General features: G+C 44.5%; 1 protein-coding gene across 1 annotated transcript in view; it reads right to left on the bottom strand.

Annotated features, from left to right (window-relative positions):
* The window catches only part of lama2 (laminin, alpha 2), a 99,754-nt gene that overhangs the window by 63,198 nt on the left and 20,153 nt on the right, over positions 1–16,403 (bottom strand). The window contains exons 2-8 of the mRNA XM_068754099.1: positions 11,140–11,310; positions 10,322–10,434; positions 5,595–5,646; positions 4,975–5,165; positions 3,076–3,255; positions 2,464–2,553; positions 967–1,084 (exon numbers count right to left, since the gene is read on the bottom strand). Of these exons, the coding sequence (XP_068610200.1) occupies positions 967–1,084; positions 2,464–2,553; positions 3,076–3,255; positions 4,975–5,165; positions 5,595–5,646; positions 10,322–10,434; positions 11,140–11,310 (915 nt within the window). The remainder of the gene's footprint in view (positions 1–966; positions 1,085–2,463; positions 2,554–3,075; positions 3,256–4,974; positions 5,166–5,594; positions 5,647–10,321; positions 10,435–11,139; positions 11,311–16,403) is intronic.

Consider the following 16,403-nt stretch of genomic DNA (forward strand, 5'->3'; position numbering starts at 1 on the left):
CCTCACCATTTCCTGCATATTAAATTTACGAAAGGGGGGGGGGGGGGGGGGGGGGGGTGTTCCGCGTTGTGATTGTGGACATGATTTAAATGCTGCGTTATGCCAAGGATCACAGGTACCGAGCCTGGTAAGGCGCCAGGTGTTCAGACCGAAAAACAGGACCGCATTCAGATGATGAAATGCATTTAGGGATGACTGGTGTGACTAACAGATCCATAAATGTGAAAGCTTTTAAGATGCCAGGAAGCGGCAGAGCGTTCGCTGAAAACTGCCTGCATAGAAATGTGCGTTTGTGCTCATTGCTTTTGACCGGAAGGTTTTGTGTTGCACTGCAGCAAAAGTTGGGCCCCCGCCCCCGACTGCACCGAAATACAGTAAACTCACTAAAATGAATAAGGGGCGTGCGATTCTTCTTTCACCTTTTACGGCTTCTGTTTTAAAGGTCACACACAGCAGGAAAGGATCCTCCGCCCATTGTTTTTGCCTTAAGGCGGGAATCTGTGCATCTTAATCTTTAATCCTCTTATTTCTCAGGATGCTTTCCTCTGTCCGATGCAGGGTCGGCGCTGCTGTATGTCCTTGTGTGTGGGCGGAGCTGAAAACCTGCCCGGTGTGTGAGATAAAACATGTTGTAACCCTGGTTTTATGGAGACGGGTGGAGGCCTCTCTCACCTCATCGCTCTGCTGCTCGATAAAGGTTAACGGATGCAACAGTGAAAAGGCTGCGCCTGATTGGCTGGCAACGAGATATATTTACATTTCGTAAAGCTTACCGGTATATGACACGAGCAAGTCTCATCACAGTCATAGTAATGATTGCCGTGTGGTGTGTGTGTGTGTGCACCTGCAGGACTACAGGAACTCAAGAGGGACATTTCCAAGTCTGGATTCTGCACCGTTAGGTGGGGTTGTGCACCAGTGTGTAATTTCAGTGCGTAATTAGTCGTTGTGTTTTGTCTTCCTTACTCTCGCAGATATGTCGAGTGTGGAAAGTTCCTGCCATCCAGGCCTGCTGGTGGTAACCAGGGCAACAACGATCACAGCTCTCCCCGCATGTGTTGTGTTCACATTCACAGCTAAACTTCTACACGTAGACACAAATACACACACGGAGGAAAAACACACAATAATAATAATAGTTTAGACGTCTCAAAGAGTTTCCAATTAAGCAAGCAACATTTAAAGACACTGCAGTTGGCATAACTTTATAAAAGTCCAAATCTAATACTTTATAAAACTTAAAATTCAGATAATTGGATTGTTTTGGGACCTTTTTTCAAGGACCCACAGAATCTATACACCAATATTTGTGTTAAAAAAAAAGGTTGTAAAAAATATCTGTCAGAAAATATTCAACATGGTTTAAAGGTGAAATCCTTTTAAATATGCATTTCTAGATTTACATTATATTAATACTTAAATAAAGGAATCATATAATAATTATAAGCATCCTCTGCCTGGCAATTGTATGATATCCAAGCAGCCAGGTTAATATCAATATACATGACAAATTAAACAATTATCACGAGGATGCATTCACAGGAGAGCCAACTGTACTGACAGAACTTTCACTCGCGAGTCAGCGGGTTCGACATCGCCCCCCCCCCCCAGAAGAGAAATAAATTCTAAACTAAAACACAGTCAGAGCAAAATGCAGCAGGATGTTTGCCAACTTCGAGGTTCAGAAAGTTAATTTAGGACGTTCTGTAAATTGGATGACGTGGAGAGGGCAGCGATGCACAATGGCACAGTCGGAGCCAAGTGTGGATTGGTTGGCAGTCTGCCCCTTCAGAGACGCAACGGTCCGGCTCTGGCCTCAGGCGGGCTTTGTTCTGAGCATGCATCTGACAAAAAGTTCTGTTGACAAACATCAACAAATCCTCTCGCTGGTTTCCACCTTTCCTGTTTCTGCCCAGGACCTGGATGAACGCGAATCAAAGTAAGCTAAATGACTTCTTATCTACTACCATAGTAGGAACTCGTTTAACAATGCGACCCAGGTGTACAGAGTACACAGAGTATGCGCTTGGTTTGCATCTTTTAAAATACATTCATAAACCAGCTTTTGGAGGAGAATAAGAGAGGAAACCGGAGCTCCTTCCACATCAATGACATCACTTACTGTCGACGGCCGCTGTCCAATGCGAGTCAGTCTATCGGTTCAGCCTCGGGGCGGGCGAAGGACACAAGAATCTGCGTGTGTTTGTGTGTGTGTGTGTGTGTGTTTGTGTGTGGTTGAATTTCAGGTGTCTGGTATCAAACACGCCACAGTTTTGATGTGACATGGGAGACACCGCTTCACCGAGTCACCTGTGTCCCCTGCAGACACACGGCGTTTGATATGAGGATGAATAGCCGGCGCCTCAGGTGCTCTTTGCTCCCGTTCAGCAGAACGCAAGGCATCCGTTACCGTGGCGATACGAGACGAGCGGACTGAGAGAAACGGAGAATGAAGGACTTCACCTTTGTAACTGCGTCCAGTGGGCAGGCTTTGGCGTGGCCGTAACAGATGCACATGCCCCCCACCGAGATGTCTTTAATGGAGTAATAGTACTGGAGAGGGAGGGGAAAAGACAGGAATGAGTACTAACAGTAGTATTAATGGTTTATTACCAGGTTAATGAGCAGTATTACAGACATGACTGAAAGTAAGCAGCAAGTATAAAAGATACAAATTCATGTAAAATAACAATAAAGATTTTAAAACAGAAGGAAAGGAGAGGAGAGGAGAGGAGAGGAGAGGAGAGGAGAGGAGAGGAGCGGAAAGGAAAGGAAAGGAAAGGAAAGGAGAGGAGAGGAGAGGAGAGGAGAGGAGAGGAGAGGAGAGGAGAGGAGAGGAGATGGAGAGGAGAGGAGAGGAGAGGAAAGGAAAGGAAAGGAAAGGAAAGGAAAGGAAAGGAAAGGAAAGGAAAGGAAAGGAAAGGAAAGGAAAGGAAAGGAAAGGAAAGGAAAGGAAAGGAAAGGAAAGGAAAGGAAAGGAAAGGAAAGGAAAGGAGAGGAAAGGAAAGGAAAGGAGAGGAGAGAAAAGTAAAGACAATAAAAACAGAGCTGTTCTGAATGTGCGTTGCGCCTCACCCTTCTTGTCACAATCGGGTCGACGTCTCTGGGGTCACGGAGCGTCAGGGTCATGAGGTCGGCGTTCAGCGTTCTGATTCGCTGAAACACCAATCTGATGTAACGGGCGGAGGTGAAGTTCAGCAGGGTCGGGGAGGGGTCCTCCGCGCTCGGCCGGCCGTTGATCAAAGACGTGTGGATCTGTGGATGGACAGACAGCAGCGGCAGACGAAATCGAGATGAGACAAACCTTAAAGCAGGTTTAAGTCGGTGAAAGTGGCAGATGGTGGAGAAAACTAACGCAAAACGGAGTGGGGGAAGGAGGAAGACGAGTCGCAGCCCCTTCCCTCATCAGAGGACGCGTTGTTGGTGACAAAATCGTATTCAAAAATGCAACCGGAGGGAAGCTTTTGAAGTGTGAGCTGCAAATAGCCATGTAGAGGTTTCAGTATTTGCACTGAGGCACATTTTACTGGGTAATATTTAAATTGAAGGATTGTTTCATGTAACGTCTCAGACTTCAGAGCTGCATTTGAGATATGGATGAAGCAGCCTGTGGTGTCAAGGGTGGATTCTGACATCTCCAAATGCTGTTAAATTGTTCTTCAGGACTTAGAGGAGACACGGCGATGCTGTTTAAAGAGCCGCTGGAGGTGAACTGGCTCCAGAGAATAGAAAGGCAACTCTGAAAATAATGAGTGCTTCTTTATAAAAAATAAAACATATATATAAATGAAACAGAAAAAACACACTCCAGGGAATTTAACAGAAAAAAAAAAAAAAAACGGGAGAGAGAACAGACTGACAGAACGTGTCAGAAACACAAATAAGTAAATAAATAAGTAGATCTGACATTTGACTACAGTTCTAATTTAGTTCTAAAAGAACGTTAGCAATTAAAATAATTAGGTCAGTTATTAAATATAATGCCCTGTCTGGATCTATTTTCTCTACAACTGGAAGCATCTTTAAACGATCAGCGCGCCGTGACTTCTCGTTCATCGTGCTCTCCAGACAACGTTCCATCTCGTAGTTACGTAACGTCTTGATCTATCTTTAAATCAAAGTACGAAACGCTTTCGGATGAACTCATATTCTGTAAAACCACAAGCAGCCATATAACCAGGGTTCTGTCTGTCTGTCTGTCTGTCTCACTAATGTGGCCAAAAGCGTTTGGCATCTGCAGGAAAGTCTTACAGAGGGGGCTGAGTGTGTGTGTGTGTGCGATGCTGTGACACATCGCCTACAACTCATTATGGTTTCACTGTGATCAGACGGCTAGGGAGCTGTCACCCCCCCCCCCCCCCCCACACACACACACACACACTGCATACACACATTCAGACACCTCCGTTGTTATTTGCAGCTCTTGACATCTCCCAGCTCGCACCCCCCGCCAGCGCTCCCCCGCAGGACCCACACACACACACACACGCACACACACATACACACACACACACACACAGATGAATGCAGGTGCGTAGAAGCACACACGAGCGCCGATGATTGTGTGCACACAGGCGTCAACAATGAAAGTGGTTGTGTTACCGATGCAGCTGCGTGATTAGCGTGTTTTCATTGAACGGAGACGTGTATCAGAATCTAAACTCATTTCACAAACACGTGTGAAGAGAATACACACATATTTAGTTTGGAAAATAAACCACTTTTGCATCCTAATCACACTCGGCACAGAGCTACCTGTCAAACGGAAGTTCACTCTGATTAAACGTGATTCACAGAGAGCTGGCAAAATCACGCTCGTTGTAATTCAGCAAAGCTAACCCCCCCCCCCCCCTTGAACCAAATGAATTCAGCGTGATATCAATCCGCCGCTCGGGCGACAGTAAGACCGACCCCCCCGAAGCTAAACCCCCGGATCCACAAAGAGCCGCGGTGGAACGGTGGAGTCGGGGCTACCTCTCCGTTCTCCAGCGGGTGGACCTTCGAATAAAAAGACGTGCAGATGACTTCGTCGTCTTTCGTGTAGGATGGAGGTCCTCGCCGCGGATTAATGTCGAACCTCGTCAGGCACTCCGTGTCTGTGATTGCATAGTACTGCCAGGGTTCAAAGGTCGCGCCATCTATCGATCGCTCCAAGACCCAGTTACCTGTGGACCGAAGCATTGGCAAAGACAATAATAATAATGAAAAGGCTTTTGAAGGTGTGAAGAGGAGAGAAGATCGATGAAGAAGGAGAATGACGGGCGTGCGGGGCGGCGGTTAGGTCACCCTACTTAAAATACTCAGCAGAGGCCGCTAACAGCGGCGAACAAAGGGATTAAACGTGAAAAATCTAATATTAATCATTTGATTGGATCCACTGATCAGAATACATACAGCAGAGTACGATGTCATCCGACATCAAAAGTAGTTGATGAGCAAAATGTCAAATGCAAAATGAATATAACCAATTTAGCAAAGATTTAAATGTTAAATCAATTCTGTCTTTGAATTCTTGAATGGTGACTTAAAGTGGGATTTGAGAGGAAACTTTGAGCAGATGATGAGGTATAAACGCTCTGAGGCAGGATTCCTACCTGGGCGAGGAGAGTTCGCTGCCTTGAGGATGATGTAGGCAATCTGGAAAACCTGGAAAACAAAGCGCGGATGGAACTTTGAAAACAGTAATCATAATAACATACTAATAAAAAACGATTCATGTTGGATTAAATTAATTAAAAGCAAGTGTGACAACATCAGGAAACGTCCTCACTCATTCAATTTGGTTTCGCTCCATATTTGTCGCCCTGTAGACGTTGACGGCCCCCCTGGTGGGCCCCTCCCAGTTTGAGATCCACCGGCACAGATTAAAGAAAAGGAATCCAGAGACTCTAAAGTCCGATCTTGTGTAGATTTTCAATTAAACACAATCGTACTTGTTCCGACAGACTTCGCTTCAGGCCGATCGGCAGTTTGATCACCGATACTTCTGATGTGGGTCAAACGGCGAGTCCCTGTCGCTCGTCACCTCGCACCGCGTTTCACCCATCCTCCCTCGCTTTCTTCTCATGATGTGGGAAGCAGTGTCACATTGCAGAAATTAGAATAGGGAGAAAGCAACCGTGTCAGTGTGTGTGTGTGTGTGTGTGTGTGTGTGTGTGTGGAAAAGACAGAGCGCGAGAGGGAAAGTGTTTTTCAGGGTAACCTTATAGCAGTCATTCAAACTCACTACAAAGAGTCAATGTTACCTGTATTCACACAAAGGAACGGGATGGTACGTGTGAGTGTGTGTGTGTAGGTGTGTGTGTGTGTGTGTGAGTGAGAGCGCTCTCAGCAATAACCTGCAATGTGGTGACAGCTTGAAGACAGCTAGGCAGCTAAACATAGATGAACATAGCAAATGTGTGTGTGTGTGTGTGTGTGTGTGTGTGTGTGGTGTCATATTCAATGTTTTGATCAGATGTGGATCAGAAGAGGGATTTTTCTTTTTTCCTCCAGAGCTCAACACAACATTGATCAATAAACACACCAAAAAGCATCCTGCGAGAATCAGACAGCGGCTAAATAAATGTTTGTCTTCAATCCTCGACATGCGGTGCCAGGTGGGTAAAGCGGCGTTTATTTTCTCAGCTACTTTTTTTTAAAAGTAATCCTCGTTCCGTGTCAAATGTCTTTCGTCATGTTTAGTCGTTATCCCGTTTTTTTGGGTTCTCCGAGTCGGAAAATGCGAGACCTCGTTTATGCAAGTTGGAATGAAGCAAACAACATGTTATTTAAGCAAATTAAAAAAAAACACGTTCCTTTCTCAATGAATAAAACATCTGAAAAGTCAACCTGCAGCATCATTACTGCGGAACTCAGTCATGAAATCAAAAAGGATCAAATGTGACTGTAAACAAAGCTTAAATTTGCATGTTCTGACAAAAAAAATAAAAAATACTTAGACCTTAAACCACAGCTGACATGGTGTACTTTGTCTGTACTCTATCGCACTGATGAATAATTCTCTGATTCTAAAAATAAAGAACTGATAACGGAATTTCTTCAATTCAAGTTAACACGGCGACGGAAGAGGAGATGCTAAAATTCCATACGTCGCCATACTGCAAAGGAGCCGTCAGCAGGCAGTCGGCCCATTTCAGGCATCTGTTGTGGCTGGTTTGCCTGAAATTCAACGGACTGTGAAGAATCGGTTTTGTTTCAGCGTTATTTCAGAAGGCATTATAGTTTGAAGTAGAGTGAATCTTCAAGAAGTTATTCTCCATCAAAAATGCTTTTTTCACCGTAAGCCACAAAAAAATTAAACATTAAATAAAAATTAAATACAGGAAAAAAAAAAGGAGCTCAATATTTCACCAAATTTGTGAGTAAATTGTGCGGAAATTGTAAAAATGTGACACGTAGTTGTGTATTCCACATTGAAAAGCAGAAAGCCTGCAGCAGAGCAGCGCATTCATCCTGACTAACGATCCGGCCGATGAGCTGCAGCCAAACACAATCCATCCTCTTTAAGTCTGCCGCTCTGCCCGGACTGCCAAAAACACACTTAAAAACACAAATAAAACACAAAAATGCATGAACCCTTGTTCGAAGGTTTGGCCGGCGTTCGGCCTTACGCTTTTTAAATGGCTTCAGGCTGCAGAAAAACACCAGATGCTGCCTGTCGCTCCCACATTCTCGTTTTTGGCCTGAGGTCATGGTGCCCACAGCTCCCGCCACACGACTTCCATGTTCCTAATGATGACAGAAAACTTTGAAAATACTGCTTTTTTTTTTTTTTTTTTTAAAGCATGCATGTTCTAAACCTTTGATGAGCTGGCCCTTACCAGAGCGCCGACTTTAGACTGCGGTATTTTGTAAAAAGTAAAAGCTGGAATATTCAGCAATTTGGGTTCGATTAATGTGAGGAGAGCGTGCACGAGCCGCTCCCAGCCTCATCGCTGACATCCGACTGCTTGACAGACTTCTTAACAACCCCCCCCCCCCCCCCCCCAAAACGTTTGTGGAGTATCTTAACAGGTAAAGCAAGATCAGCATTGACAATGTGACGCAAAGGAAAGCTCTGACCGGTCTAGACCTGTGAAGCCAACCTCACAAATGACCAGATTATTAAAGGTGCAATCGAACTTATTTGATTGTGGTGTCAGATGCGTCTGCGTCTGAGATTACGAGCGGGCAATTCATCTAAAAGTGATGAAGAGCATTCCGAGATCGACCGCTCCTCCGGCTCCGGGCGGAATACGCCTGGACCCTCGTCTCCCTGTGTTTGTCTTCCGATCCGGAGAGGCTCGACAATAACAAGAGAGGAAATGAAGTTGGTGATGTCAGAGGCGATAAACACACACACACACACACACACAGTCATTTTCGAAGTGAGATGACTGAGGTCACCGGGGAAATTCAGAGCACTGGAAGGTAAATAGCTTTCCGTTGGAGTGATTGAGATTCACGCATGCACACAAAAGAATGCACATGTTCACACACACACACACACGCACACACACACAAACACACACACACACACACTAATGGCAGCAGCAGTCAATCTACTATTTTGATGGAATTTCTTTTTCTCCACAAATCGTGTGAAACTTTTCCAAGACAAGTCTTAATTCTAAGTGTTTTACTTCCATAGTTACGAAGCTGAAGTAATATCCAGTAAATAATAACAATCAAAGAAACAGATTGCTGCGGCTGCATCGCGTTATTATAACCTGGACTAATCATTACCAGCAGCACATGAACAGAACGTACAATAAATTGTGACATTGACCGTTTTTTGGTCAAAATCATTCACACAGCTATTAATTTGTTATTCATGAAGGGAACAACAAAAGAGCAGCAGGCTTTGGTGAGGACATAAAACATGACGGACGCAGCATGAAAGGAGGATGACGGTCCAGTTGGTGATCGTTGAGGAGGAAAAGAAACACGCTGGTACTAAGAAGGCTATTTTTCATGTTTGGTTGTTTTCCAGCTGTCAGCGATATTTGATTTTCCGATTTATTTTACATTCTGCAGTCAGGAACTGAAGTTCACTTTTTGTTCTTTTCCTCCGAGTTCCATTCAATTCATTTGAAGGGGCTGACATCAAATAACAATTTGTTATTTGATGATTTGAATCTCAAAAGACAGAATTCAGAGTGGGTTTATTTTTCAATTTTGTTTGCTCCATTCTGCTGTCAGGGTTCTGGAATCGTCGAGCTCCTCGATTGGTATCGACTGAATATGGAAGGAGATGTTTGAGGCTGTGGGATTTTACAGACCTCATATTCCCAATGTAAAGAGAGATAGTTTAGATTTTTTTTTTTTTTTGGTGGGGGGAGCATATCTGCAGCGCACTGCCAAAAACGTCTGAACAGATCAGAGGATGATAAAGATCTCGTTAAATCCAATGCTTCATTTGTCGCTTTCACATCACGGCGTTGTCGTCTAGAATAGGAGCTCCTGATTATTAATCCATATTTAATCTGTATTTAACATTTAGAGACACTTTCGATAGGATTCTCTTAATGAATCGGCTGCTTCTCTTGAACAAATGTCTGTGCGGCTCATTAGTTTTAGTCTCATGACATTTAAATAATTATAATCTGGCAGTCGAATGCGTTAATCACACTTCTCGATGAAACTAGGTGTCCTAAATCATCTCACGCCAACACACAACCCCTCAATCATGGATGTTCCTGCCAAGCTTTCCACATTAAAAAAAAAAAAGGAAATCGCAAAGTTGGTTAAGCTAATTTTAGTTCTGCTGAAATAATAGCATCTTAACTCCTCAGAGTTTATTTCACACGAGGATGATTAAACAACTCCTCCCACCGAGGAGGTGCAGCTCTGTTTGTTTTGCCGATTTGATAGGAGGAACATGCAAAGAAGATTTCCTTGTCATTTGTCAATTGCTTCTCGCTATTGAAATCCAAAGAGACGTTGCTGTGGCAACCCACGGAGCGGTGTGGTCACGTCGATCTAGAAAGGCCAGCGGCATCCTGACAGAAAAACAAGACGCTGGCGGTAAGTGTCAAGATGACCTCGATGGAACCGAGCGCCAGCAAGCTGACTGCAGCCGAAGAAGCAATCCACTCTCAGGACGGAGAGATAAGAAGCAAGATGGAGGAGGGGCGTGGAAATAAACCGCCCAATAAGAACGCTGCGTCAGTCTCATCCAGTTAAAATGAAAGAATTGTTCGATCGGACAATGAGACTGGATCGAGGCGAAGCCGCCGATTATTGGCCGTTACTTAAACGTTACACGGTGCCATTATAAATATGTGTTTTAGTACAATATCCCATACCCATTGTATGGTGTACCATGGTGTGTGTTTACCTGTTTCAGGTCCAGTGTTACCGTCACATAGTGGTACTCCATCCCATTCTTGATGGAGGGGCTTTGCCACCAGCGGTTGGTCCCGTCGATGGCGTGCTCTATGGGGTGGCGCTCTAAAGAAGAACCAAAAGGACGCCTCTAACGTTTAATCACTTTAATCCTGAACCCATTGTGTTTTTTTCCTCCGCTCTCCTTCTGAGTATCTGTTCCTTCGTTCGAGGCCAGATAGCACAAACACATTGCTCCACTTCCTGCCAGCGCCACACGACGGCTTTAACGGAAGCGGCAGATAAAACGCATTATTAGCTTGTTACACATCGAAGGTCGCCGGGAAGAGCTTTTATGTACCGTGTGTTGTGTCGAGTGTTTCAAACTTCAGATGTGATGTTTCAGCTTTATTTGCAGCTGTCAATCACCCGGCGACATTTTTTTTTTTCCTGACTGGCAATTTAATCAACCAAATTTAAGCAGACGGAAACAGTTTACCGGCTTTCCTATCCGGCTGCCTGACGACGGCGCTGCTTGTCGGCTGATCATAACCGGCTGAATGCCTGACTGGCTGATTGCTGCGTCAACGACTGTCTAGTTGGCGCTTTGAATCATGATCGTAGGCTAATTTTTTATTGTCATCTTGTCATGTTGCGATTGATTCCTCACTTCCGTCGGTAATTATCATTTCAGGAAAAAAATAATTGCTTAACATCTGGCCAATCGGGCTCTGATTAACAGGCATGCAATCCTGATAAATCACTGTTGCCACCAGGGCCTATAAATCTTCTGTGTGTGTGTGTGTGTGTGTGTGTGTGTGTGTTTCTTACCAAATGCTTTCGTGCTCCTTTGGTTGCAGATTCGACACTGAGGGTTCCTAACAGGCTGCCCCGGTACGTGTTCCACCAGCTTGCAGAACATCTCTGGGCCGGTCGTCCCGCAGGTGGCATTAGCGCTTACGTCTGCCATGGAGGCCAGGTTCAACACAGCCGGGAAAAGTCCTGGTGAGAAGAAAGATCCCGATTCAGGAAGAAATGCAGGTGCGCTGGACTTTTAGAAGCGAACAAATATCATCTCAGAAGGGATAGTATTGTAGAAATGCTGAAACACTTGACACACAGATTTCACATCAGTCGTCCCGTTTAGCTGTGCGTTGGTTTGTCAGGTAAAAAAAGCAGCGTATCCTGTCATGCATACAACTTGGGCGGTGCAGCAGGTACTTTATAGCATCCAGGTTGGATCATTTGGGCGTATTGTTGGCACTGAATTTATCCCCGTGTGAAAACAAGAGTCCCTCCTGCGTCTAAAAGGGGCAAACAGAGATCATTTTCCGTTCAGGTCTCATCCATGCAGACTCCAACGCTGACTCGTTTGAATTATGTTGCTTGAGCATTTTTCACTGCTGGAGCAGAACACAAAACTTGGAGAGGGAATTTATTCCATGGTAAACACTGACTCATACAGATATTGTAGGAATCTATTAATCAGTGTTACACAATGCAAGGAATGGCCAAAAAGACAAAAAGATAACGCAGGGCAACATATTTCATGCTCTTATTGCATGAACTATAAGGTAGGACATGCAATGAGAAACTGAGCTCCAGCTAGGGTTGCACAATTCTGGAACAAATATGAATCGTAATTATTATAATAAAAAATATATATAAGGATTCTCCGGCATGAATTTTTTCCCTAAATCAAAATGTTTCTGAGGCTGAGGAGAAAACGTCAGTGCGGCGTTCGGATTCAGGAAAAGAAAGCAGTGCCGTTTATTTGTGACGCGGCTCATGAAATAAAATACAGAAGAAATTTGATTGCATACAAGTGGGACTTAACTCCAACCAACCTGCATTTCTTATTTGTTTGTGCCACTTAATAATTTGAAAAAGTCAGGAAATATTGGAAAAGTTCATTTTCTCCAAAGTGAGTCATTTACTTGATGTGGAAAAGTAATGAAACATTTTCTTCTGACGTTCTAGTGAATGCATGAAATATAATAAACGTACTCCAGCCCAGGTAAAGATATTAAACTAAATCGTCTTTGGACGCATCGCTATAAAATGCATGGCTTCTCACGGACAGCGAGCCGTGGGGTTCATGTTACCCAGAGAATAAACACCGATCTAAACAAACGGCTGATTATTTACGTTTACAAGGTCGACATACTGCTCTGATGATTCACGTTTCCTCGCTGGACGAACACACAAACATGAAGACGGAGGCCTCGGCCCCTGCGTCCCATCATGGGACGCAGGGAGAGGAGCCCCCCCCCCGTGTGTTTGTGTGTCCGGATGATTCCAGCTGTTTGGCCTGGATTCAACGCCCATGAATCTAACTCCCACACATGTGTGCACATTCTCGCACTGATTCTCACCACGCATGAGTCTCGGTCAGGCGGCTTGAGACATCTGAGAACACAAACTGAAGGAAGCCAGGCTTCCAGGAGAACGTCTTCACAAAGGGAATAGTCTCACGGTGCAACGAGACGCAGTTCTACCGCAACCTTTCTGACTTTTGCTTCATTCGCTATACCTTTTTATATATTATCAATTATTTAATATATATTTATACTACTGGTATTTTGTATAACACTCAATCCTGCAGCAGTGGGTGTGGCTTGGGCTTGAGTGGGCAGGGCAAACTCCTCGAAAGAGGAGATGGACGATCTGTTATGATGTCATAGTTGGTTGGAATCTGAATGGTGTTCCACAGGGAATATTTTCGATCGGCGATTGTAAAGGTGATATTTGGTCTTTTCAGTGACTCTTGCTGGTTTTATTCCACATTTAACAGTGTTTAAATTGAGGGAAGAACACACAGCAGCCATGTAATTAATACCTCGTGGATTTAATCACCTATTATAAAGAGAAACGTGGGATTTACTGTCACGATGCCAAAAGAACAGAAATCCCTGCAAGTAAACTTCAATATCAAAATATCTGAGTTAAGACTGTCGTGCAAGGTGAAAAAAGTGGCTTTGATGGAATGTTCCTTCTCCGCACCGTTTCCAGCGACCGTCTCCCGTTTCCGCCAGGAAATCAAGCCAACATCCTGCTCAGTTCTGGCTTCTGATCCACAACCTGGAAGAGTCTCCAGCCAGAAAACAAATGTGCGTGGGAAACTGTGCAATCGTCTAACAGCATCGCTTACCTCGACTTGAGCCGGCTAATACCTTGATCTCCAAAATCAGCTCCGCGTGTCTGATATAAAGCATCACAGGGGACTCGGATAGGGAAACGCCGCTCGACTCAAGCGCCGCCTCGTGTTTCCGTTTGTGCCAGTCCAATCTCGTTCAACGCAGCTTTGAAATGCTGGCGCTGCGTTAAACTTTTGGAGGCTTGGACCACACTTGATTTCTTTACAAACTTAACAGAAAATTCTTTTTACATGCTTTTTTTTTTAATGCTGCACCTTCTGAGTGCATTTAAATACACGGATCCGACGTTTCACGCTTTATACTCGAACTGTACCGTGTCACAGATGATTGTTTTCCACTTGTGTGGTAATTTTGGTTCCAAGGAACGGTCGACTTTGCGACCTTTTCAGCATCCTCAAGATATTTATTGGGAACATCTGATCACAAGTGACCGACTCCTGCAGATCACGCTTTCGCGCTGCTCTCGCCTTGATGTCGAACAGAAAGGCGAGAGCAGAGAAAGGGAGAGAGCAAAAGACGGTTCAAGTTTCAGATCAAAAGAATGACAAGGACACGGTGACTGCCTGCAGCTACATGACCACACACACACACACACACACACACACACACCGACTCGGGTTCATTACCTTCCATTCTTTCCTCTCTCTGCTCCGATAAGCTCGCTAACCTGTCTGTCTCTCTGTCTGCCCGTCCGTTGGTCTCTCTATCCCCGTCTACGCTCTGTTAACCAGATGCCTCGGAGGATTTACTGCCACACAGGCTCTAAATTATAACGCTGTCAAAATGGATAAGTGCACCCAATGACAGCCGGTGCAATGTCATCGGCATAGAAGTTGTTTCAACACCTCAGCGCCGATAACGCTGGCAAAGGCGGGCGATTTATTCACAGGACAGTGCATCAATACGTCGGCTGCATTTTACACACCCGGAGGTATTAAAGGCATGCGTTTACATTTTAGGTACAAACAGGATTCGAACCTGCTGAAAGACAACAGCGCTAACCACTACGCCAACGCGGATTCAAGTCAATTTAACCTAATGCTTATTAGAAAACATAGCAGACACGTGTACCGTTTGAAAAGCGATGACATCAATGCTACGACGGACAATAATAGATCAATACGGACACTCAAGCTCCACTCGAGGAGAAAACGTCCAGATACGACTGCATTTCTAAAGATTCACGGCGACAACAAATTAATTTCACCGTGTAAAAGCGTCTTATTGCATTAGGAATAAAACTGGCTTTTTCCTGTCATGGCAGATGATGACTGCGGCGCTCGCTCTGCTCAGTGTGTGTGTGTGTGTGTGTGTGTGTGTGATGGATGTGTTATTGTTGAGGTTTCAGGCTAGATATATTCTTGATGGAATAAGAAGAGGGTTGAAAAAGACAAGATCATCTCTCTCTCTCTCTCATACCCCTTCCTGAATAGATGGGGGGGAGGGGGGGGGGGGGGGAGGGAGAGTGATATGGATGAAGAAAAAGATTGATAAAGATGGATGAAGGGATTCCCGGAGAAAGATGGAGTGTTGTTTAAAAGGGTCAGAGCTGGGAGAGGGATGAGGGATGAGACAGCGATAATCCTGTATAAACACACACTGATGGCTTTTACAGATATCTCCATACTGGATTGTGTGCATGCATAAAACCCTCAAATACGCAGCGAGTATACATCCACACATTTTAGACAACACACTACCGAGCAAACATACATGAATGCAAAAACTGAAACGTCTACTGCATAGCTCACCTTTAACGAATCAGTCCTTTTTCTCAAGGAAACCGAATCTGCAATGTTTGCTCAGGTGGGCTTCGCTTTTATCTCGAGGTTGCTCGAACAACGCAACCCGGGAAATGGGTACTCGAAAATGTCAGCCGGTGCATCAGCGGCCCGAAATCTCAAAATGCATTGCAAACAGAGGCAGCAGAAATGAAAGATGATCACCGTTTCAGTAAAAGAAGTAGCATAAGTACATCTTGACAAATAACCGTGCAAAGATGAATGTATATTAGGTTAGGGGTTGGACCTCAGTGAACGTACTCGGCACTCGTTTTATTATTTTGCTATTTAAGTAAGTTTAAAGAAAACAATATTTTATTATTGCACCTGAGAGAGAGAGAAAAAGGTTTGGTTTAACAATGTAATGAAGTAGAAACACTCCAGAATAGCTGAATGAATGCAATCTGAACGCCCACGGCTGCTCTCAGCATCCACGTGTGGCATTTAGCATTACATTTGCAAATATACCTATTATTTTCATATATTTATAGACACATCATTTGGAAAATTATGGGTTAGGTTTTGTCTTATTTATGTCATTTATACAATATTGATGTTTGCACAAATACAACGCTTCAATACCTAAAGATATCCATGGAATAACGGCCGACTATATTATATTATTATAAATATCACATCAGACAGGCTTGAATATAACACGATCACCCAGTCGCTTCCAAATAACATATACTTTCCTCCCTCTTGGTGCAACAAGAGTTCTTCCCTTCTCTTGCTTCCCTGCCAGTATATCTGTTGGCCTCTCTTCTGTCGACCTCCAGGGGTTTCAGTGAAAGCTGTAATGAAAACTAAGTCAACATCCTGCTCTCACAAGGACTTCCTACACTGGGAGTGCATCTGTGTGTGTGTGTGTGTGTGTGTGTGTTCCCATCAATAATGGAGCTCTGAGGAGGAACGCAAGCATCCAGTCAGTCACGCTGCCTTGAAAGAGAGCATCGACTGACTGATAATACAAAGAAAACGCTCGCCGAGGAGGGCGCGGCAGAATGCGAGGGGGTCACGGCACTTCCCCGTCTCGTCTTCGGTTCAGCTTCGTTTCATGGACGTCGATGCATCAAGCGCTCCTTTTGCGATGCCGTTTTCGCTGTGGAGGTGAAACGCTTTGATAAGTAAAGGCCGCGGTCATTTATTAAATCCC

This window comes from Brachionichthys hirsutus, chromosome 20 (assembly GCF_040956055.1).
Source record: "Brachionichthys hirsutus isolate HB-005 chromosome 20, CSIRO-AGI_Bhir_v1, whole genome shotgun sequence".
Lineage (NCBI taxonomy): Eukaryota > Metazoa > Chordata > Actinopteri > Lophiiformes > Brachionichthyidae > Brachionichthys > Brachionichthys hirsutus.